At 41.8% G+C, this 24,803-nt stretch overlaps 1 protein-coding gene across 10 annotated transcripts in view; it reads right to left on the bottom strand.

Moving 5' to 3' along the window:
• Positions 1-229: 229 nt before the first annotated feature.
• STK32A (serine/threonine kinase 32A) overlaps positions 230-24,803 on the bottom strand; it is a 96,426-nt gene continuing 71,852 nt past the window's right edge. For 5 of the 10 annotated variants that reach the window (XR_006292756.1, XR_006292754.1, XR_006292759.1 and 2 more), the window contains 8 exons: positions 20,051-20,140; positions 14,807-14,904; positions 12,486-12,602; positions 8,668-8,793; positions 7,633-7,761; positions 3,240-3,304; positions 681-2,024; positions 230-411 (listed from right to left, as the gene is read on the bottom strand). Coding sequence is in view for 4 of the 10 variants with exons in the window: in XM_043553081.1 (XP_043409016.1) it covers positions 1,931-2,024; positions 3,240-3,304; positions 7,633-7,761; positions 8,668-8,793; positions 12,486-12,602; positions 14,807-14,904; positions 20,051-20,140 (719 nt within the window). In the remaining 6 variants the exon portion in view is untranslated. Of the gene's footprint in view, positions 2,025-3,239; positions 3,305-7,632; positions 7,762-8,667; positions 8,794-12,485; positions 12,603-14,806; positions 14,905-20,050; positions 20,141-24,803 lie in introns of all 10 variants that reach the window. The other 5 variants (XM_043553081.1, XM_043553078.1, XM_043553079.1 and 2 more) reach the window with 3 other exon arrangements.

The raw sequence follows: 24,803 nt of genomic DNA, 5'->3' as shown, positions 1-24,803 counted from the left end.
GATGGCTCTTTTCCTAAGTTTTCTGAAAGCATCAGAGAATGGAACCAAAGCCTCCTTCCAGGTTGCAGTGTGCAGATGCTGTTCTCTGAAGGATTTTTAAAACAGCTTCGCGAAGGGGAAAAGCACATTTAAAATAAAAGTCAAGGAGATTTCCAGTTGGCTCAGAACAGTGGAAACTCACACTTTGGCTTGCAATGCAAGTGACCTCAGAAACTACACTGGCTTTTGATTGTCTGGGAAGAAGTCTCATATCTTGTTTTTATTCAGACCTCTATTTGACCAGATTCAGACAGGGAGAGAAAGGAAGTCGCAGGGGGATACAAAGAACGGCTTTGGGCAGATGGGAGACAGTTTAACACACAGTGAGAGTAAGACAAGCAAAACAAGAAGGTGAGAACTCAGGGCCCTAATCTTTAAAAAGATAAAAAGAAAAAGAGTACTTGTGGCACCTTAGAGACTAACCAGTTTATTTGAGCATGAGCTTTCGTGAGCTACAGCTCACTTCATCGGATGCATAGCATATCGTGGAAACTGCAGTTTCCACGATATGCTATGCATCCGATGAAGTGAGCTGTAGCTCACGAAAGCTCATGCTCAAATAAACTGGTTAGTCTCTAAGGTGCCACAAGTACTCCTTTTCTTTTTACGAATACAGACTAACACGGCTGTTACTCTGAAACCTTTAAAAAGATAGTGTCAATCACAGCATGACTATAAACCAGGTGCTTTGGCCAATTTCAGCCTTGGTGTAAGATGGTGCAGTTACCATTGGGTATTGTGGCTGCTTAGACCAGGGTTGAATTTGGTCCATAATGTTCACGTCTAACACCTTAGCGAAAGGTAAATTGAGACTACAAAGTTGATGTTCTATCACACTTAAAGATGCATAACCAAATTTACCTCTGGTGTAAGGGGACCAAAGGGGGCCACAATCCCATTGGATTCAATGGAGTTGCATCTGCTTATGCCAGTGGTGAACTTTATCTGCTAGTGAAGCATCCACCCTAGCGTGTTATCCAGCAATAGAGAACTGCTACCTCTTCCTTTTCTGACCCAAATTAGTAGGTTCCGTCCCAGTCCCCATTGTTCATATGTTCTTAGCCATTGCTGAGCCAGCCCTGCCCAATAGCATAAAGTCAGGGAAGCTAGGGAATTTCATCAGAGACAGCAAAACAGAAACATAAGAAACCATTATTGCCTTTTCCTCATATTGAGGAACTAGATCATTTCCCTACCACAGACTAAAGAAATATTAGAAAGAGACCCTGCTGGAAGCAAAGGTCCTGTCTTCTGTATGCTGCAGATTAAATACAAGCCCGGCAGTTGAGAGCAGCCCCTTCTGCCTCTAACAATTAGAGATGAGTCTAAGCTATGAGGCTCATGTCAAAATCCAAACTTCCAAAGAGTTTGGGTCTGTGAATCTGCTGCCGGCTCATCTCTAATATTGAGTCTATGTGACAGACCTAATTATGCATTAAATACCCTTCTGTTGCTTCCCACTGGCAATCAACTGATCCCTCGCCCAGATTTACACTAGGCACTCAATACCTAAATGTTGTGCCAGCAGGCATCCTGCCCCACAAGGATAAGCTCCTCCTTCCTGCACTCAGGGTCTCTTCTGAAAAAGAGACCACATCTTCTTGTGGTCAAATTCCTGTAACCATCTCCGGCAGAGGAGGAGGATCTGACTCTTGTTTATTTTGGCAGGCTATTTGCAGGGGCACTACTAAAGACCTCTCCCTGGCCCCCTGTATCCACTGACTTAAGGTGGAAGGAGGAAAAGAAAGGTGCACACATTTCTGGCTTAGACGCCCTGTGCTGGGGTATGTGCATTGTCCTTTTATCAGTGGGTAATTCTATTCACCAAGCTCCGTGAACATGTGTAGGTGTGAACCCTTGGGGAACACACCAGGGCAGAGGCTAAGTGAGATCAAAGGTTGTTGTTCTGGTTGTCTTCTTCTTCCGGGTCTTTGGTTTGTGCCAGTGTTATATTCTCTTGGATTTCATTGTGGTGTCTCCTCATCCTTAAAAAAAGAAAAGAAATGAAGAGTCAAAACCCCAGGGAGAAAGCCAGCATGAGGCAGCAGCCTATGACTGTTTCACCGCCAGCTCAGTGTGTATTTTACCGGTCAATTCTTAACCCATACACAAGCTTGATTTCAGCCGATTTCTCCTCTAAGTGAGTGCTACAGCATTTCGGCTAGCTACCTTATTTCTGCTAGCACAGTGCAACAGCCATGCCTCCTGAGCCCTTGTCTTGAGCACTCTTCCCCACCCATTTTCTGAGTACACCTACCATATTCTCTCCCCTGTTCCTGGGTGGGCCGAGTCTGGCCATTTCAGAGTTAGTGCTCTTTTCATCCCCCCAAAAGGAAGCTCTACTTCAGGGGGATCATTACAAACTTTGGGCCCACTCCAGCAATCCCTGCTCACATGAACAATACTTACTTACAGGAGTAGACTGATTTCCATGGGTTCTACTTGTATGAGCAAGTGTTACAGGCATGTACTCTTAAATCCATATGAATTTGCATGAAATATCATAGGATTGGTATGGTAATTTCATCTAACGTTCAGTGCATTTCAAGGGAATTTATTCCAACTTCACTTCTCATTCATTTAAGATATACTAACTAGGCTTGAGATTCAGCTCTGTAGCAGACGATGAGGGGTTTATTTTTGTAATGGCAGAGATTTGGTTAGATGTGGTAGAACTGGTCCTGCTGTGTTCTATGGCTAATGCATAGAACAGGGAGGCAGTCCCCACTCCGGGGTTTATGAAGCTGAAGCACACTTCTGGGTATTTGGTTTTCTTTTATTGATTTACTGGTTATCGCCTCCTCAGCCTTGTCCCCTATTTGGAGATGTTTATATGATTCAACATACATGGATGCAGAATAAATTCCATTAAAAACATCAGGGAACATCCCATGCAATCTCTGACAATAGTTTATCCAAATTCATTTGGAATTTAAGGCAGTATGGGTTCCAGTTTTCAGTACTGTGGGCTTTACCCTTTATCTCATGAGTAAAAATGCCACTCCGTTCCCCTTCAGATCCTGGATTAAATAACATTCACTAACATCTGCTTCTCTCCATTGCTATTTCAACTGTTTTTTTAAAAATATAATAGAACCCTATAGCAGTTTGAGCAGATGGAGAGCTAGTCCTGTCAAAGGTCTTACTAACACACTGAAAAACCTGCCAGAGTGGTCCACTTCTCCTAAGTCACTACTTACTTTTCTCTGTTGAAAACAATGAAGTCCCTTTGCAGTGACTCCAGGTGCTTCTGAAGACGGCAGCCCTTCCATGTTGAAATAAGGAAAAGCAGAGGAGAGGACAGTTAGAGTTCACAACTGACACAGGACAGTATCTGAGGTGTTCCCATCCATTAGGCATAAATGGGTTTGCCCCTACAGGTAGAAGAATGGCAATCAGGGTAACGTATTATATTCAACAGCATTTATTCCATCACAGAAGGTCTCCAATTTTGAGAAAGGAGTCATAGAAGAGTTCAGTTTACCGTAGCTGTACAAAGCATGGGATGTGAGCCCAGAAGTCTTAGCACCACACACGAGTGAGAGCAACACCAATGTGGATGCAGGGTATTACAACTAGAGAATTATTGTGCAGGCTGGCTCTTCTCACTTGTGCTAGGCAAATATGAAAGAAGCAAGTTAAGTGTAAATTGCTTCAGTTAATGCTGTGGTGAACCCAAAGTGCCTTGCAGAATGTATACAGGGATCCCTCCATCCATTCCTGAAATACCTCCCACACACTTTTAGGGAAGGGAAATAAGGTGCATGATTGGTTTTGCTTATGCGGTTCACACAACTGCTTTGGGCAGGCAGTTGGGAATAACTATTTCAGCAGTTGATTCTACAGGAGGCATTTGAAGTTGGCAAAAGGTTAAATCCCCAAACTAGAATTTCCCCAAGGCAGGCAGGTTGATATTCCTCAATAGTCCCAAATGTGCCATTAGTATCTTTCATAACGATAAGCGACTGAGGCCTCAGTTTTACCTCTTGTCTGAAAGAGAGAATTTGCGGAGTGGGAGCGAGCTGAAAATGTACAGAAAGCTCTACCTTCCTCTCTCTCCTCTTTCATTAGATAAAGAGAGATGGAAGGAGGAGCAGTCTTGTGTCTAAAGCACAGAATTCGGGGGTTCGCATTACTGTGATGACCATTTAATCACAGGGCATTACACACCTTACAAAATATACAGAGACACACTGGTCCCTGCCCTGAAGAGCTTACAGCTTAAGAGTAGGTAGGGCACAACATGTGAGAGCTACAAGCAGTAGGTGGGGGGAAAGGAGCAATGGAAATAGATTCATGCAGTTAGTTATGTGCAGGCCTTGTCTCAAAACTGTTTTGTTCCCAGCTCTGGGTTGTGGTTTCCCCAGCTGTAAAGCGGGGAGAATGATACCCACTCCCCAAGAGTGCTGGTCAAGTGCTTTCAGCACCTAGTATGGATGGCAAAGCATTAGTATGGAAAGCCAGATTTCCTTATGCTGTGGCCAGGTGACAGAGCTCTGTCGAGAGCCTGCCTCATTTGGGCTCAGTGAAGCTTGATGGAAGAGGTGGGCAAGCCTCAGGCCAGGATCAGTGTTACACATACTCCATTCTATCACTGTCTATCGGCAGCCATACACACAGCCTACAAACAACAAAGGGGGGAAAAAAACTGCCTGAAGGCAAATAAAACATTTACAAGCCCTAACTCTGACTGGCAAGATCGGTTCTGATAGCTCTTGAGTTTGGCTGCTTCATTCACCTCAGAGACAACGTTTCACTGGGCTACCAGACACCACCTGCATTCCAGTCACCAGTGCATGGTAAAAAGAAAAAAAGTGACAGATGCCTTCTTTAAACCATTTGTACAAGTCAGACACTGACACGATTCCTTAAAGAGACACAGCTCTAGCACAATTTAGCTGTCACAGCATAGTACTCCCCGAAGCCGTGAGCAACAGTGCACCTCTCCTTGCTATGTATGACACGGGCTCCGGTTTAATGCAACCCCAAGAATTCATAACCTTGTATTTCACTTTTAATTTCCTCTGAGCATTACGCTCAGCTGTTGCTTCCTTCGTACAGCTGCTGTCCTCAGAGCCATCATTCACACACACACACACAAAGTGGCAGTGATTTGAACAGTAGAGATATCTCTGGCTTTGTGACTGCCTGCTGAGAACGAACTTTACCCTGAGGGTCTCCCTGAATGAAAACTAGTGTCAGTAAACTCCTGACCTAAATGCACAAAGAAAACCAGTACAGCAGACACAAAATGTCCTATAAAACCCTATAGCCATGGTCTACATCGGGGTGAAAGTAAGGCGGTACGGGCCGGTACCGCGTGCTGGTAAGAAGTGGCTGCCACTGCAGCGCTTTAACGTCACTGCCCCTTTTGCCCCCCTCTCCGCCTGGCTGCCGATGGGGGTGGGGGGGCGCAAAAGGAGCAGTTGCCCTGGGGCTGGCAATTAAAAGGGGCCTGGGGCTCCGGACCCTTTCAATCACCGCTGAAACCTTGGGAGGCGCAGGCCAAGCAGTGCGGATTGCCTGGCTGGGGGACACTGACCTCCCCCCAGCCCCGCCCCTTCCATCTGAAGCCACGCCCCTTTGGGGGGGGGGGGCACAGAGCTGACCCCATACCAGTAAGAGTTCAATTTTACTTTCACCCCTGGTCTACACGGAGAATATTGTAATGTTGACCTCACACACAAGGTTTTGAACTACTATAAACTAAATTTATTTAAAGATCCTTCTGAGAGAACTGCCCAGACAATACATTCCTCCTCAACCTCTGATCTCAAAGAGTCCTCCCAACAAAAAGGAATGGGAGCCAAAAAGATGATGGCTGCAGACCCTTCCACCTCACACCTCCTACCTTTCAAGGTACTAAAAGAATGAGGCCTACAGCAAGGGAAAGTGTGTGCAGGGGAACCTGAACCTTTAAAAGGAGGAAACAGGTAGTAGGGCTGGAGGGAGGAAAGAAAGGCCTTTTATAGCAGGGAGGTGATATGCAGGCAGAGAGGAGAAGCACACAAAGAGTCCTAACAGCAAAGAAAGAGATGGGTGCCAAAGACGAAAAGAGAGGGGAAGGGTGCAGTTAAGACCAAAGCATGACCCACTATCACATCTAGGGAGACCATTGATGTTTAATGCCATGGGTTGTCAGTCAAATCTCCTTAGAAAACACTGTTTTATTTTGTTTCTTGAGAAATTTTACTTAAAAAACATGTTTTTTGGAATAAACTTTTCAAATTCTTAGTGCTTTCACAAAACCCAACGCATTCTACAGGCTTCTGCTGCCAACATTCACTCTGCACAGCTGATTGGGAAGCGGTGGGGATCAGGCTGCTTTTGCTTCCACTGATGAAGAGTATTAAAAAGGATCAGTTTTGTAAATGAAAGAACTCTTATCCCAGGCCATGATAAAATATTTAAGATGCTCAGAGATTCAGCTGACCTTCAAAATAACTTAATTTTTAAAGAATCCAATTCTATTTAATTAGAGGATCTTTATTATAGAAGAGGGATGAGGGAGACTTCAGTGTTAACAAAGCCCTATGGCATCAATGCAGGGGAGAAATTCCGGCCACATAGAAGTCGATGGGAGTTTTGACATTGACTTCAGTGGGGCAGGATTTCACTCTAGGACTTCGTTAGGCTCCCTCCTAATGTTATCATGACCTGCCAACGTGTTTTAAACACAACGGATTTTCCTAGTCTAAACATGGCCTTGGAAACACTTCACCTTTTAGATGACTGAACTGAAAGGGAGGACAGGCTCCTACCCCAAATTGGCCTTCAGCATCTTACAAATAAACTGGGTGGTGCATTGTGTGCCTTAAAAACTGGCTTTCCACTTCCTGAGACCTAGATTCAACGCCTGGTTTAGCTTGATCACAACTGAAAATGAGGTTGTGGATGGTCTGATCCTAGCCCATAATGAAGATTTGCCCACATTGCAAATCCTGCTGCAAGCTTAGCATAATGGAGCATGATTAGCCATGTTGGCTGCAGAGAGGCCAAGGTCTGGAATAGTGGGGGAGTCATAAGAGTTTGCTGGTACCTTGGAAGCACTGCTTGGGAGAAGCTTGCAAAACACCTTCGTGACTTGTGCCCAGGTGTGAGAAACTGGAGCAGCACCATTTCCTACCACTCTGACCCAGTCGTGCAGTAAATTATCTCCAGCAAAACATTATCAACAGCAAAGTCAGAAACTAGTCCTTCCCGTACTCCATTCCCTGAAATTCAAAGCCATCTGGGACTGTTTAAATCCCAACATTAGCCACCATGGGCAATTCCTTCCCCCCCACCCCCCCTCTGACTTTAAAAAAAGGAAATTAAATGCAAAATTTATGTTATAAAACATAAAAATTACATAACTAAGATAGCGATTTAGGAAATGCATGAGTTAATGTTCATATTACAATATCATGCTGTCCCTGGTGTACGCTCTGTCACTAGTACAGAGAGGTTTTGTGAACAAAGCCATCCCAACAGCAACAATCAGACTATTTACATGTTTGCATTTTGCTGCATCCATATGAAATATCAAGTGGATTTTTGTGTAAAGAAAGAGATTTCCAGGACTCTAGGAGCCTGCCTCTCTTTCTCCCTTACCTGTGAAGAATAGCTTTTGTTGGTGTCTTTCTCCTTCTTAGCTAAGCGCTTCTTTTTCTTATGAAGAGGTTTGGACTCCAGGATCATTTCTTCAAGTTCAAAGGTTGGGTCACAATTCAGTCTACCTTTCTATAGGGGAGAGAAAGGTCACCTTAGCTGAATCGACCCTGCCTTGAAGAGGCTCTCACGAACAGGAAAGAACCTGGGAAATAACTCTCTAATGAATAAACCAGTAACAATAACCTAGCCAGAGCTCCTGCTGAACCTTTTACATATTTTATCACTCCCCTCGGTTAGAAGGACACTGTCAAGGTACATTGCATCATTTTAAAAATCACTCTCTCATTTATTCATTGTTGTTTATACTGAAACCTTGAATGCTTCAAGGAGAAATCTAGAGTATTCCTTTCCATAATTATGATCTTCTCCCTTAGGTATATATGCATTGGTTTGTTATTAAGGGTCATTTGTCAGGATAAGCAGTTATTCTAAAGTGGCTGGCAAGAACCAAGTTATACACATAGGGTTATCTGAGAGTTCTGGGCTGTGCACGTTTTTTTTAAATTGTAGAATGATCACAAGCACGGTTGCTCACAGCCGTTTGCTACTGCAGGATTGCTCATGAGCGCAGTGGCTAGGCACGCTAGTTTGTTATGATAGGGTTGGTTACGAGCATTGAATTCTCTGCACATAGTTTTGAAAATACAAAGGTTCTTGTACGTGCATTAGAGCACTTCTTCTGAATACACAGAGAATTAATGAGGACATTACAAAACTAACAATAATACAAATCGTGAGCATCCACCATTTGTAATGATCCCTTTAATAGTCTTAATCATAAAATGAAAATTCTCACCTGGATTTTCCCTTGCCTTGCACCTTGTGTAGTAATATATACCTGTGCAAAGCGTGTGCAAAAGTACATTACTTTTCTGATCTAGTGCAAAGTAGTGGAGAATCAGGTGCAGTGTATAGGAGGGTACTCTGATCGTGTAGACATTCTAAATGATGGGTTTTTAAAAAAAATTGCCTTACAGTGGGAATGAATCCTGGCATTATCCTCTTCTGTAGGACTGCATCCCAGTTAATATCAGCGAGATACGGAAAGTCCTGGATATCTTTCAACTGAGAAAACCGTGCCTCGGGATTTGGCTCAAGCAACTGGCAATGGGAATTAAACACAATAGTTTAGACACCAGGCCACGGGAAAACAATCGGGAGAAAAAGGGTGTGTATATATATATATATCACAGTTGTGAATCTATATCTGTCTATATGTACACCAGTTGTCTTTTTAAAATGTACCAATTTTGCCTTTGATAACTTGATACCGATCCCATGATATTCACCCTATTCTCTTTATACCTAGGGAATGCTTCCAATACTACAGTAGTAATGCTATGTAGTTACAAAGGAAATTGAAAAGTTCTGAAGAGCAACAATCTGTGTTTATATAGGAATATATACACACACGCATACCCTGAAGCCTATAGTTATACCAGGAATATCAATGTTATTTGCTATCTATCAGTGCGTAGGAAGAGGACAGAATTTAGGCTACACTGTTATTGACTATAGACCACACAATAAAGTGGGTAGGGAGAGAGGGCAATGGGCAGTCTTTCTTCTCCTGCTCCCCAACACAGCAGCCAGCAGAGGTGAGCTGGTGTGGGTGGTGATGTAATTTGTTATGCTGTAGGCCAATGGCAAATTTCCTCCATTCCCAGAGCGCAAGGGAAGCAGGGAGGGAGTGGTGCCTCGTCTCTTAAGAGTGGTGCCTACTGGCACAATGTAGCCCCTTGTCTACATCTGTCCACTCTCTCCCCCCTCTTCTTAGTTAAGATTCCATTCTCCATTAGCTTTCAGGCAGTTGTAACTGACTGCAGTGCCTGGGATGGGTGGAGTTAACCTTAACCCTCCCATTGAGAGTATAATGCAGGAGTTAAACAGCCCGACTATGGCTCCAGGCGTCCACCCTCCTGTACAAGCAGGAAGAGTCACCAGCACCACTCCAGAGGGTTGTGTTAGCAACCTGGCATTACAGATCAGTACACATTAGTGCAGGGTCTTTTTTTAATCTTGGTCAGAAGCCAAGTGGTTTAATCTGTGCTGGCCTGAAGCTCACAGCACAGAGATCTCTGGTCCCACATATCACTCAGTCCAGGGTGCGACACACAGACTCCGGCATCAGAGCCAAAGTAATCTCATTGCTAATGATTTTTCAACTGGGCTGCTTACTTGGCTACAACTGAAGATTTTCCTTTAGTAACGACTCAGTGAGCTCTTTCTTATTAGCAAGTTAAGCAGTGCATCCACTGAGATGTCACCAGATGTCCTTGTGTGTGAACAAGTCATCCAAAATGGTCTGTTTTAACAGGTTCTTTTCTTTCACAGAGAGACTAAGAAAAATGGAACTCGTTCTACAGTGTTTTTTCCCCCCTCTCTCCAATTTAAATAAAATCCCAGCGGGGCCAGCTTCATCTTCACTTTCTCGGTATTTGGATCTGATTTCCTCACTCCACTTCCCCACCAAACTCTACTGAAAATGTGTATGTATTTGGCATTTTAGTCTCCTGTCTCCAACACAACAGTGAAATTGGAAACTGCAGATCAAAAAGGCATCTTTCCAAAGAAGACATATCTAATCACAGCATAGAAAACTCAGTTAACACGAGGGAGGCAGAGGGACTGGCTACAGTGTTAATAAGGGGGTATAATTAAGAGAAATGGGATGCAAAAAAAAATGCAGGGTATGGATATTAAGAAGTTTTTAATTGTGAGCTCTATTAGGCTGTATCATAGTCTTCCAAGGACACCGGTGAATGTCACAATGGATAGTGCTCTATATTGTTAGGAAACAACTGGCTGTCTTAATATTTATTTAACTGAGGAATACTGATGCTTCCTATTACTATTGTATCTGGGCACCCCACAACCGTCAGTGGCTTTATCCTCACAACACACCCCTGGGAGGTAGGCAAGGGCCATTACCCCCACGTTAGAGATGGGGAACTGAGGCACAGAGAGATTAAATGACTCGCCTAAAGTCATTTGTGATGGAGCAGGAAACTGAACTCAGGTCTCTCAATTTCCAGGTTAATACCCTACCCGTTGGACCATCCTCCCTTTCTAACATCTATGAGTCTAAAACCATGGCAGTGGTCCTACTTGTCTTCATGTTTTTCAATGAATCCAGTGGGGATTTTTCATATTAGCTATAATACAATTTAGCGATTGAATGCTGTCTTTCAAGTTCTGTGGTTCAAGATTGCAAGAACTTCTGGTAGCACATTCTAAAATAACCCCAGAAAAACACTTCCTCAAATGTAATGAATACGCTGACAACTTGAAACACCATTTTAGTGTTAGTGCTTGCAACCAGAGTGTGAATGATATTAAGTGGAGGTGCAAAATCTATACTGTCAGCGTGTGAATGATATGCAGGCTGAGTGTAAACACCACTCACAATTCATTTTCTCCATTCCAAGTACTGTGCTTAAACACAAAATGCAAGTAATGTGGCTCTATTACCAATGATCAAACGCATTGAACCTTAATATGAAATTCACTTGAGATATTTGAACGGGACAAAGCTTAACATCCCAGTTGGCCTCATATATAATAAATATTGCTGCTAAACCAGATGCAAAGGGGCACACGGAAATTTAAATAAATTGTGACATTGCATTATCAATTCAAGCCCGTGGGATTTACAGCATGTTGTGGTTCAGGATAAAACTTCCAGCAAAGGTAAAAATATACAAAAATACAAAGGATGTCTGCATGAAGATCCTGTGTCGCTATTTGGCCTGGTTAAACTCTAGCTCAGGTATTAACTATTCCTCTTTCCTAAATTCCCCCATTTAATTTTAATTAAATGGGTATTTTTCAATCTTCCTCCTAAAAACACTGCTGTGCTGCACTACCAATGAAGAATTGTTCCCATGTCTGTAGCCTAGCCCATGTCTTTTTCAGTGGTAGGGATAACTGTACTCAGAGTCTTTAGGAAGAAAAATTGTCCTAAATGCTAGGGATTCTTTTACTATTCAGATGTAGGGCTAGTCTGAAAAAAATACCCCCAAAAATATTTCTCACAAAATTTCAAAATGTTGACGTTCCCATTTAGCAGGGTTCAAAATGGACTAGTTACCCTTTTTCATGATAGCTTCCGCTAAGACTGTTATTCAAATTGTTTCTGAAATCCTTATCAAATGTTTTGTTTCCTGAAAACCTGCCTTCAGTAAGAAATCATGGGTTCAGGTTAACAAACAGTTTTTATAACAATTTTGAAAACAACGTTGATAAAAATGTCAGTGAAAGCATCGAGGAAAAACGGTTTCAGAAAATGATATGGGAAATGGAACAATGTGAAAATATCAGCATTTTTTGTGAAAAGTTTGCATTTTGGAAAAAATGTTTTTTTCAACAAAATAGAAAGTTTCGTGTGAAAAATTTTGACCATCTCTATTTATCTCTCTCTAATTCCCAACGATGATTTCAGAGGGACAAAGAAGGCTACTGGGCCAGTCTAAAGGACGCTGATCCTGCGTACATCCTGAGAACAGGGGCAACACCAATGCAAGCTTCCCTGTTATTGGGCCCTCAATGTACCCTGACCTGGACGTGACACTGTCACTAAGGCTTCCAGCTAGTGATTATATCGGTGTGGATACCTTTAGTCATTTTAAAGAGGGCACCAAGAGCCATAAGAAGGTCACTAACACTGGACCTGACCTGGACAGAATTTTCACTGGATGCCTAAGGAGCAATCCAAGGGCCAGTGAGCACAATGCACTCTTAGATGCGAATATATCCATTCCCCTGAGTTATCCCGTTTTCCCACCTGCCCTCACCTTTTTGAGTAGCGACATCATTTCTTTAGACCAAGCAGCAGGATACATTACAGTAGCTGTCCTGAACACGTGAGCAATTTCGTTTGTCGATGTGTTGGAGCGAATGTGATAGGGCCTCTGTGAAAAACACAAGGAAACCATTTCATTTAAAAAAAAAAAAAGTCTTTTGGAAATCTTCCTAGGGCAAGAAGTCTCCAAACAGAGTCTCTTTGTGCCATTCTCCAAGCCCCCCCATTGCTGCTCTAGATTGAACCATTGAAAGTCAGTCACTGCAGAGGCTAACTCAATTGAAGTAAATAGATTACTACAGGACTGAATAATGACAAGTAATAATAATGAAACATTTAAACGGCAAGATGAATAGGAGGGAAAAGCAAAGGGTAGAGCTGTCACCCAGCTGGTATTCCATTGGCAAAGCCAGTATTTGTACTTAAAAAGGCCATTAAAGTGAAATTAATTTAGTGGTACTGCAAAGGCCAGTACTTTCTCAACATTCTCTGTTAAATGTAAATGATATTTTCTGTTCGTTTCTCAAGTTTGAGATGATATTGACAAAGTAGAGGCTAGTGGTTTTTCTCTCTGCTTCTTCTTTCCTTTGGAAAGATAACAACATCAGCAAAGGGAAAAAAGAACAATATGAAAAATAACACCTCATAGCAGAGGTAGTTGAACAGAGTTTCATAGGTACGGCTCAGGATGCAGAAGGGCTGTTCATTTATGTATGGAGAATGTCCTAGAGGTAGGAATAAATGAACCCTTCACTTTCATTTTAGATGCCAGCCTGAATTCTGGCCAGAGACCTTTAGGATACAGATGCAAGATGGAGAGGACGTTGCCCCTCTTAACATCCTTGACAGATCGCTGCATTTGGAGCGTGCCAAGTCGAAATTTTTCCAGAATAAAATGTGCAACCAAGCAGGCAAAAAACAATCACAGTAACGATGCATGTAGATGACCAACTGCACATCTGACTGGTACGTGCAACTGCATGCATCTCAACATTTAACTTGAAATTAATAGGGGATGTTTGTGTATACAAGGGAAGGATTGCTGTATAATTTTGTTTTTGAAGTTGTTTTTAATTCCCAGATTTTTATTAAAATATTTTGACAATAAGTGTTCATTTTAAAAATATATGTGAGCAGATACAAATTAATATATGGAAACAGATGCATTATACTGAATATTTGCAAACAATGCAGGGGAACTCAAGTCTTCCTCTAAAAGTTTATCACATTATACTGTGGTCACCACTAATATCATCAGTTTGCTGTGCTATGATGTTTGAAATACTGCAGTATTTTCTACACCTAGATTTGGAAATAACACAAAGTCAAAAGCCTTGGAATAGTAAGTGCAACAGTGTTGCAATCTATTTCATTTTCTAATTATAAAGTAAGTATTTATTATTTACATTTTCAAAAGTGTTTAGAGATTTTGGTTTTGAGTGCTCGGCTGCAGGAAGGGTGCACTTCACATCTGAGAACCATATCCTTTTAACCTGTCCAAGTTGGAGCCTGAAACTTGAGCCACCCAAAATTCACTTTAAAATTTAGATCAGTTTATATATAGATATAAATTAAAATACATTCTGCCCACACAGCTCCTTAAATGATAAAAAGTTCTATATACTGGAAATGTAAACAGTATTTGAAGAGTATTTTTTTAATTTCACAAATTGTTATGTAATCTTTTTGCTTGGAAAATACCGTTTATTTCATGCTAAGCAACTTTCCATTTTGCTCACCTATTTTTACAAAACTGTTTAAAAGGACTTATCCAAGATGCACCAAATTTTGCAAGTAAGTTACAGCCAAAGACTGAGGCATGACAGGGCATGAATAGTGTTGTATTAATAATTCACACACAGCGGTTCATGTTTTCTCAGACTGCAGAGCCTCAATTCAATAGTAAAATGATTTAAAATTTTTTTTCTTGCGTGTTCTGAGCTCAGATTAAATTCTATTACAGTCCCTGCTTTTGGAATTCTTAGCCATCAGTTAGATGGCTCAGTTTTTACTGCCTAACTTATGTTAACTGACAGGGCTTTGGAAACTCCAAGAACCTGTCACCCTGAGTTATTCTGCACTGCAGTGGTTTCTTTTTGAATTCTTATGAGACCATCATAAGAATCTTGATGGAGATTTGATTTCTGCTGCCTGTTTTATAATAGATTTTAAAGCCCAGATTCCCACTCGTCTTTTTTTCATCGCTGTTAAAAAGCACTTATTATTTCAATACAGTATTGAAAACAGTAAACAGTAAAAAAAAACAAAAAAACTACCCCAAACAAATAATGAATGCAGCTGTATGTACAATACCCGGCCTCTAAGTAGCTCATAGGCAGTAATTCCTAAAGACCACCAGTCAACAGCAAAGGAATAGCCAGTAGATTTTGTTGAGTTAAACATCTCAGGTGCTGAAAAATACAGAAAAATTTTGTTTGCTTTATTTCAGAGTCTCAAACAGTAATCATTGACTATTTTCAGCAGTATATAATGTTTCAGTCCTAAGGTGTGAAAATCATTCCAGACTGTTCTAGTTACCATATATTTAATTTGTTCCCCTTTGCCCAGTCGTTCACTTGATTATTTTTGGATTTTTATCAAGCGATGACAGTAACAGGCTGGTTGGGATTCCCATCACCTAAATACTGTTCTTTTCCCAGCTCTGCCATTGCTATGCTTATTAACCTTGGGAAAGTCACTTAACCTTTCGGCCTCAGTTTCATAATCTACAGTAATATTTAGGTTTCAGAGTAGCAGCCATGTTAGTCTGTATTCGCAAAAAGAAAAGGAGTACTTGTGGCACCTTAGAGACTAACCAATTTATTTGAGCATAAGCTTTCGTGAGCTACAGCTCACTTCATCGGATGAAGTGAGCTGTAGCTCATGAAAGCTTATGCTCAAATGAAGTGAGCTGTAGCTCATGAAAGCTTATGCTCAAATAAATTGGTTAGTCTCTAAGGTGCCACAAGTACTCCTTGTCTTTTTAGTAGTATTTAGCTACTTCAAAAATCAAGGTGGGGAGTGAAGTTGAATGCTGATTTTTATACAATGCTTTGGGGTCATTACATGACAAGCTCTATATAATGGGCTACTATTTGTAGTTTCAGTGGGATGGTTACTTGAGGCCAATTCCCATCCATTAGGAAATTGCTGCACTTTGGTGTGGAACCAGCATCTGACTCATTTAATAGTTTGACCCAACTTTTCATATATGTCTGCACTGAGAATTGAACACAGATTGATATTTGGACTTTGCAGTCTTATGATATGGACAGTATAATCAGAGTGAAGTATTCTCGGTCACTGACTTGCTCTGTGATCCGAGACAAGACTTTTAACTCCTCTCTGCCTCAGTTTCCCCCATGTGGGAAATAGGACTATTACTATTTTCTTACCCTAAAGGGGTGTTGTGAGATTTAATCCATTAATGGATGTAAGAGTTTTGAGAGCCTTGGATGGAGAAATTGAAGTACTATTTAAACACTCAATGTATAATAGATAAATAATTTAATTAATTTGGTGTTACAAAGTGTTTGTATGTCTCCTAAGAATTATGCCACTCATTGCGTTAAACTAGTTTTCTAATATTACATAACTGACTAGGGGTTGGGAATTCAATCTATCTTCGGTTCTTATATAGCCTCTATCACCATAATATTTGATCACGTCACAATCTTTAATATATTTGTCCTCCCAACACGCCAAGCCCCTGTGAGGCAGGGTAGTGCTATTATCCCCATTTCACATATGCGGAACTGAGGCATAAAGAGGCTCTGTGTCTTCCCCAAGCAAGTCTGTGTCAGAGCAGGGAACTGAACCCTGCTCTATCAAGTCCAAAGCTAATATCCTGCAGGAAATGTCCTCACTCTCAAGTTAAAGCTTTTTTATTTGAGAGGTCAGCTAATTTCCTCCTTCATATCCTCTTTCCTTTATCTGAAGCCAAAAACACTTTCTGTCTAGCAGAACTGAGGAGGGTAAATTGTGAACACGGCATTTGGAACTTACAAACATGGACCTTATACTAGCTATATTTCTGGAAAGCAGGGAGTGACTTCTAGCTGGGTGTGGGCCCAACAGCCATTGCTTTTATAGTTGAAAGCTGCCAGCCTGACAGGAAATAGGGCAGGGTCAGAAGATGACCTGACCTTCTTAGCTCCATGTGAAAGATGAAGGAAAAGCAGTGATATTTTTAGGGGTGGAGGGTGAGGATCATTGTCAAAGGCATAAAACAAAACAGAGGGCGAAATCTGGCAGAGGTGGGGGCATTTGTTTGTATGTTTCTTTTTATACTACAGGGTTGAGTCAGGTGATCTGAAGGGTAAAAGGTCAGCTCTGTTATGCCAATAAAAGGAGCCTTCCATGGAGGGAAGGAATAATTATGATGGGATGGCAGCAATAAGGAGAAAACCTTAGATAATGCTTTAACTTTCCTGTACAGACTATCCCTGCTGTGTGAGGTGAGGGTCCTTGTGCTATCTGCAGTGAAATGCTTTCATGACTATTACGGTTGATCAGATTAATAGCCTGTTTTACAGATAAGACACTTCTTAACTTTAAATAAGGAGCCTCTCAGTTCTAACAGCCCTAGTTCTAGCACCTTCTTTCCTCAGCCATTTGCTGTGCACTGTTGGTCAGACTCTCCTCTTACTTACACTGGGGTTACCCTAGTGTAACCCCTCTGACTTCACCCATACAAAGAGGATTCCCAACAGTCCCTTATTACAAGGGATGTCCCTTATTTTTCATCTCTGTAAAACAAGATTGGGTGTTGCTGAGTGCTGCAAAAAGCAGCAAGCAATACCTCTGGTGAATATAGGTGAGTACTGCTTAGTATTATTATTATTTATTGATGATAATATTGGGAGGAGAGTTGGGGCAGGGGTGCTAAGAAAACAGTTCCTTATTTTTGAAATACAATGTTGGCAACCCTACGTAAAAGTGAGGTCAAAACCAGGCTCCTCTTGTCTCTGAATAACCAAGTATTTTGCTGGTTTGGCAACGAAAGGGGCATAAGTAAGAATTTTCTGCATTAGTGGCAGGGGAAAATCAATAGATGAAACTTCTCTAGCAGCAAGAATAGTAAGCAAGCTCTGTCTGAAAAACAGACTGGGTATTTTTGCTCCATACACACAAACTTGGGTGGGTGGGTAGACAGAGGAGATTTGGAGGGAGGTTATAGATGCAGCCTTTTTAGTGACAGCTGGAATATCATTCCACATAGAGCATTACACATTTTTCTCCATGTGCTACTGGTGTGATATGGTACATTCCAAAGACCATAAAAGTTTGTTCTGAATAGCATTAAGAGGAAGAACGAAACAGCATCTGTGGCAGTGATAGTTTAGCAATATCCAGACATGAAACTGAATTCCATCAGTGGGGGGGAATACCCACCTCCAGCCCTGAATGCTGCATTTTAAATACTTAGTGACTTAAAAGATAAACAAACTGATTCTAGTGTGTGCCTCCAATGTAGTAAAACCATATATTGTTGATACCATTATTGTAGCAATGTCATATGTATCCAGGGAACCAGGACTAGAACCCTGTTCCTTCAATTTCAAAAACTGAGGGCACTTCTGCTTGATCTAAAGTAGCTCCTATAGTTGGTGGTAGTAGCAGCAGAAAGTCTGTTATCTACTTCGGGGGTTCTCAAACTTTTTCTTTCTGAGGCCCCCCCAGCAATCTATAAAACCTCCATGGCCCATCTGATCTCAACAACTGACTTTCTGCATATAAAAGCCAGGGTCGGCATTGGGGGGTAGCAAACAGGGCAATTGCTTGGGACTGTATGCCACAGGGAGACCCGTGAAGCTAAGCTGCTCGGGCTTCGGCTTCAGCCCCAGGTGGTGGGGCTCAGGGCTTTGGGCTTCAGCCCCATGCAGTGGGGCTTCATCCTTCTGTCCTGGGCCCCAATAAGTCTGATGCTGGCCCTGCTTGACGGACCCCCTGAAACCTGCTTGTAGGCCCCAGAGGGCCCTGGAGCCCTGGTTGAGAACCACTGCTCTACTTTGTGGCGCCACCACTCAACAGCAACATTCCTCACTCATACACACAGTAGCCCTGCTACTTTACTTAGCTTGGGACCAAATTGGTGCCTTTGCCCTATAGAGAGCACATAATGCAATATTTGTGTACATTTGTTCTTTCTCCTAACCAAGGACAGAAGAAAAAAAGGTGTCCCTACTCCCTCTGTCACCATGGCAACTGACCCTGCTACCAGCACAATGGGAACCCAAAGATTTGCATCACATTTTCCTAGCAAGAGCGTAACACTTAACACATGGAAGTGCAGAAGGTCAGTGCACAAATGTGCCATGCACTAGGGAACTGACTCATCCTGCCGGCCCTTATTTCCCTCCGGCTTATTTTCAAGCTTTTTTCCCTCGTGCACCTCAGTTTCTAGACTGCAGCTGGGCTGATTGTTTGGTACAGATGGGCACAAATCCATTCATATCAACAGGGTAAATAATTTTAAAAGGCATCTTCAAAATGAGATTGAAAACCGTTCTCATTACTTTCCTGCCTGTTGTGGCCGTGATGTTTGCATCTATCTAATGCTCCCAGTATATAAGTGTAGTGCATTTTTTATCTTAATGTCTATATACCACTGTGCAGCCACACTGGCTTTCCTCTGTCCTTTTAATTTTATATTTGCAAAGGACTGCAATATTAAACAGAGGATATTGGGCTAGTGGTAAAGCACTGGGTTAGTGACTAGGACTCCTGGAGCCTGATTCATCCTTTCCTTCCATGGGTTGATATCCCAATGTAACTTATAATGTGAGACCCTGTATTCTTTCTCCTGGCATGCTATTTCATCTATGCAGCTCATGCAAGTTCTACACGCCAAATTCTGCTTGCCATTACAGCTGGTCTAAATCCAGAGTAACACTATGGACTTCAGTGTAGTTAGTTCAGACTGAGACCTTAATCATGAGAGGTGCCTCTGAGCAACTTCTGCAAAGTACTCAGTCCATTCTCAACTCACAGGTGATGTTCAGCCCTCTGCAGGATTGAGTCATTACACTGGTGTAACAGACAGCCTATTACAGCTCTCAGTTTATCCATCTATGAAATGAGGATAATATAGTACCTACCTCATAGAGATGATATGAAGCTTAACTAAAATTTGTAAAATGCTTAGAGCCTCAAAAAAGAAACATTTTATTTAACACTTATCTGACATGAGCACAATAAATTTGAACAACGCTTTGTAGCATGACAATAGTGTAACTGAAATTAGTGCCTCCATTAGACCTTTCCTGGCTCCCCACCTTTTTTGTTAGTTAATCACTGCATGGGTCCCAATTCTAAATCAGTATGAGGAAAATATTTCACAGATAGGAGATACAAAATTCCTGGCAAAAAGAATCTTCTTTTTTCCATCTGTGGCTTGTCTCACTTAAAACCATAGCATTCCTACCTGGCAGGAGTGGAAAGACTTAAAACTTCCTGAAAGGATTTCACTTCTATCCTCATATATCCCTTGAATTAAGGGCAGGTATTAAACAAAGAATGGCCATTTAAGTAGCCTAGATCTTTATGAATTCTTACCCATATATGGCTTTGTGCCAGCGATAGTGGTAACCTGCATCCCTTTAGTCAGTATCGTGGCAATGTTGAAATCTGTGATGTGCACATGTCCTGAATGAAAGAAATTAGAGTTAATAAATAATTCATTTCTATTTTGTGTTCAATTCTGGTGCTGCCAGTAGACTTTTAAACCCAGACCTAATCTGCTTTATACATTCTTAAATGGTATGAAGGTTTGGAGCGGAAAGGGGGTTTCATAGGCAACATAACCTTCTTCATAACATCCCTTTCGGCATTCAGTGCAAAACCGTTTTTGAAAAGGAAACAATACTTTTTCTGCTAGTTAACTATAAGGCTCACCCCTCCAATTTACTATAAATGGCTCATGGAAGCAGCTAATTGCTGCTGTCTGGACAACAAAGTATATACTTTCTTTGGAGCAAGGGCTGCCTTTTTTTGTTCTCTGTTTGTACAGTGTTTCGCACAATGGGGCCTTGGGCCATGACTGGGGCTCCTATGTGCTACCACAATACAAGTAAACAAACAAATAAATAATAATACAGGGAACCTGCTAAGAATCCAAGCAATTACACCTAAAAGGTCCAAATTACACTTAAGCCCTGCAATTAATTTATATTTCATAGAATAAAATTCATTAATTAAGATCATGGTAGTAGTGTTATAGACGACTGAATTATCACTTATCAAGAAACAAGTCTTTGACAATCAACTAGTGTTTAAATAGTCTAGTCATCCCATTCAACTAACCAGGATCCTTCTTGGAGACACGGAAGGTGCCTGTATAGAAGGGGATCCAACTCATTGGGAATGTAACTCACTGGGAACATAACTCTTCCAAGTGAGACCAAGGCCCCCAAAACTTTGGTAAACAGGAGGCGCACAAGGCTCTTTTATTCATAATTGGGGTAAACTGCAAGTACATGACTCCAATCAGTTTAGTGTCTGGAACATTAGATTACCATAATGTGCTGTGCATGACGCTCCTTATTAAGACCACTCAAAAACTAAAGCTAGGGCAGAATGCGGCAGCCCACTTCTTAAGAAATTCACATGGGAAGCACCTTCGATTGTGAAATTATTAATGCTCTTACAAATCTCATCTAAATAAATATAGTCCCTTAATGATTAACAGGAATGGATTTTATTCCTTGATGCATATAGGTAACTCCCAAAAATGGGAGAACAAACGGCAATAAGAGCACACATTTCCCTTTACTGTCTCCCCTTTTCATTTTGTCTTGGATCATTATAAATAAAAGACCTGGTTCAAGGTAAATTCATTTCTTGGCATGTTTCATATACAAGGGTAACTGGGCGGAGTTTAGTGGCCTGTGATGTGCAGGAGGTCAGACTAGAGAATCTGGTGGTCCCTTCTGGCCTTGATTCTGTTCACCTTGTTAATGTCACAACCATATTGTAACACATGGGCTCGGAATACTGTTACCCACTCAAAGACACCCAAGATGATGTTCTGCGCTATTGAGAAAGAACCAGTAATCCAGACCTTGTTACATCAATGCTGATTTCAACTATCTTAGTGACCTTCAACTGGCATGGCCAGAATTGTAGCTCATTTCTAAGGTCTTCAGCCCATTCCAAGTGAAAATTCATTTAAAGTTGCACTGCTTTCAGGTGTTTGAGCACAGACCTTCTAGCCTAGCTAAAATCTTGCCCATTTATAACCTCATGCTTTTAATGTCTTGCAATCTTCCTCCAGCAGAACATAGCGAGATCTGCACCAAATGTTTCTATATTCATGAAACCTTAGCAGCAAAACTGGGATGTTTGGCATGGGAAGTTTGTTAAATGTGGTGAAATGCACTCTTGGGGTAAGGGAGTGAGGAACCACACGGGAAAATATTTCCCAAGTTTTTATCCTCCTTGATAATTTGCCAGTTTCATTACTACCTCTCTGGAAATAGCCACAGTCATCCCCTTCAAAATACAAAAGTAAATAAAGAGGGAGGGCAGTAAATTTCTGGAGGGATGGGAAGGCAGGTGGCTGGCTGTAATTGTCTTATTCCTGAGTGTTCAGGAGGGCTATATACAGGCAAGTGGCAAATATGAGTCCCTTCCCAAAGGTAAAAAAAATTATAGGTGAGTGAACTCAAGAGCTGGTGAGCAGACCACAGGGACCTGTAGGTTAAAGGGAGAGAATCACCAACTTCTATCTTAGGTAAGTAAACCAGACCGCTCCTCTCAAATGGGAGAAATTTTTCCATAAGGGGTTGATGGCCACTCAGTGAGGGCAGCTGTACCTGGCCCAAAGAGGCAGGTACACATAGCTCTTCGGTAAGAAACAATTCATATGTTAAAATTATTATGTTGATTATATTTGATCCATCGTATTAAAACTGGTGTCTGGGTAATTGTTACTGAAAAAATTCATTCTGACCCAACCTCAATCTTATCTCAACATTCTAACCCTGAAAACATTGGCTTTAAAGATACGGACTTCCCAGCAGAAGGCATGCAAAGTTTGTTGTATAAAATTTCAGGCAGCCTGACACATGGGTTTTGCCACTTGCTAAGAATGTGTTCGCCTGGCTTTCCCGCTCTTTTTGTTTCATCTACTCTCTTTAATACATGCATTTTCTTGCATACACTTTGTACGTTACTGCTTCCTGGCTAAATTCAGAACCACAATTATGGAGCAGGCAAATCAATCTGGCACCTTTCTGCAGTGCTGCTTCCAATCCAAAGGAGGACACTTTTAAGGTAATATTACTCCCCAAAATGGCAACAAAAACATGTATAAAGAAAAGGAGTACTTGTGGCACCTTAGAGATTAACACATTTATTTGAGCATAAGCTTTCATGAGCTACAGCTCAAACATGTTTGCAAACCTAAATGCCAACATGGCGTAAGGAAAGCAGGTGCATTAAGGGTGGAATCACTGCAACCACCTAGAACCTGAGTATTTGGGCTCTATGTGCAAGGAGCACAGGGCAGTTAGGGAGGTGAAATCCACAGCGTCTGCCGAGACTTGGATTAGCAGGCACAGTTCCTCTGCACCCATTGAAGATGGTGTTATGCTGATCCAGTGGCCTTAAATATGGCTTTGTAACTTCTCCCCTGTGTCCCCCGCCCCCAGCTTTCCCCCAATGTGGCCTTTCATGGCACTCTATGTGGAGCCTGAGCCAAGACCCTTCCTGTAGCATACAAGGGACAGTCAGGCAGCCGCTCAGTTGGCAGACCTCCCATACAAAGTGGTGCGAACACCCACCGCAAGGCCCTCTGCACTGCAATGAATTTTACCTTTTGAACCCCTGTGGGCTGCGTGGGCACAACCCTGCAAGGTGCTGAGGGCTGCCAGTGAAGTGCTGCGTGCCCTCAACTTCCATTGAGTTCAAGCATCTCCTGAGCCTCTCAGTCCCCAAAGACTTCAGTGGGAATGCAGAGTGCCGAGCTTGACAGGAACAGAGTCTGTATCAGGAATGGCAAGTTTCATAGAGAGGAACTATGCATGTTGATGTTTCAGACTCCTCAGCCTATTTTCTGAAACACGGGAACATCGTTGAAGTGCTTCTTCTTCCTTTGCCACAGAGATCAAGCCCACACCTGTAAGAACCTCCACCTCTGCTCACTGAGTTATTACGGGCTCAAGAAATCAAATCTCATTGCTTATGCATAGCTAGCAATTCACTGCCAACTTTATGTTCGGTGTTAAAGCCATATAAGTAAAATAAGATCAGCTTTTCTGAAGAGCAAGAACAAAGACTCTACTTATGAGTTTCTGGCCTGAATGATGCAAGAGGGTTTTATGTGCCTCTCCACAATCCTGGCTAAATATTTCTTGTGAAGCAAGAACAGAGCTACTTGATACAGGTACTCTGTGGCTTACTGGCTAAATTAAAAACCAAAATTAGGGCCTACGAGACTTTCACAAGACCATGTAGTGATCAGGATATAAAGCTCTATACAAATATCTCACAGAAACACACAGGTAGAGAGGAAATAACATAGAATAAAGTCCAGATCACTAATCAATATAACTTTGAAATTTAAAAGGGTCAAGCTCACAAAGCTGAAAATAATTATGAGCCAAATCAGCTGGGAGGAAGAATTTAGTCAGAAAAATGTGAGTGATAATTGGCAACTGTTTAAGAACACTTTAATAGATGCCCAAAAAGCTACAATCGAGGAAGAAAGCCATATTAGTTTAAAAAAAATTTTTTTGGTTTAGAGGGGAAATGAAAGCAGCTATAAAAAAGTAATATATAACAAATGGAAGAAAGGGAAAGTTGATAGTAATTAATATAAATCAGAAGTAGAAACAATAGGAAATTGATAAGGGAAGCAAAGAGACACAAGGAGAACTCTATGGCTAGCAGAGTTAAGGACAATAAGTAGTTTTTAAAAAATATATTGGGAACAAAAAGAATCCCAACAATGGTATTGGTCCTTTACTAGATGGGGAAAATAATTTATCAATAGTAATGCAGGGAGAGAAGGACAGAGCCTCTCTCCCTCCCTGCCCCGCCAATCTGGGGGGAGCACTTGACCCGCCATGCCCTCCCCCCATGTATCGCCTCCGCACTGTGATGATCCTATAGGATTGAATGAGCTCAGTATCAGCATCAGGCACAGATGCACTGGCCCTGCTCCCCACAAGTTCCCCATAATCCCTAAACCCAGTCCTGGAGGGAATAAGTCCTTAGTCCATGCCATTTCAGATCCTGTGCAGTGTGGCCCACACTACACTCCATACCCTCACCAAGGCACAGTCAATATAGATCCCCTTTAGTCTTT

Source organism: Chelonia mydas, chromosome 8, assembly GCF_015237465.2.
Source record: "Chelonia mydas isolate rCheMyd1 chromosome 8, rCheMyd1.pri.v2, whole genome shotgun sequence".
Classification (NCBI taxonomy): Eukaryota; Metazoa; Chordata; order Testudines; family Cheloniidae; genus Chelonia; species Chelonia mydas.
The sequence above is the reverse complement of the archived record's forward strand: the minus strand, read 5'-3'. Positions and strand labels throughout refer to the sequence as shown.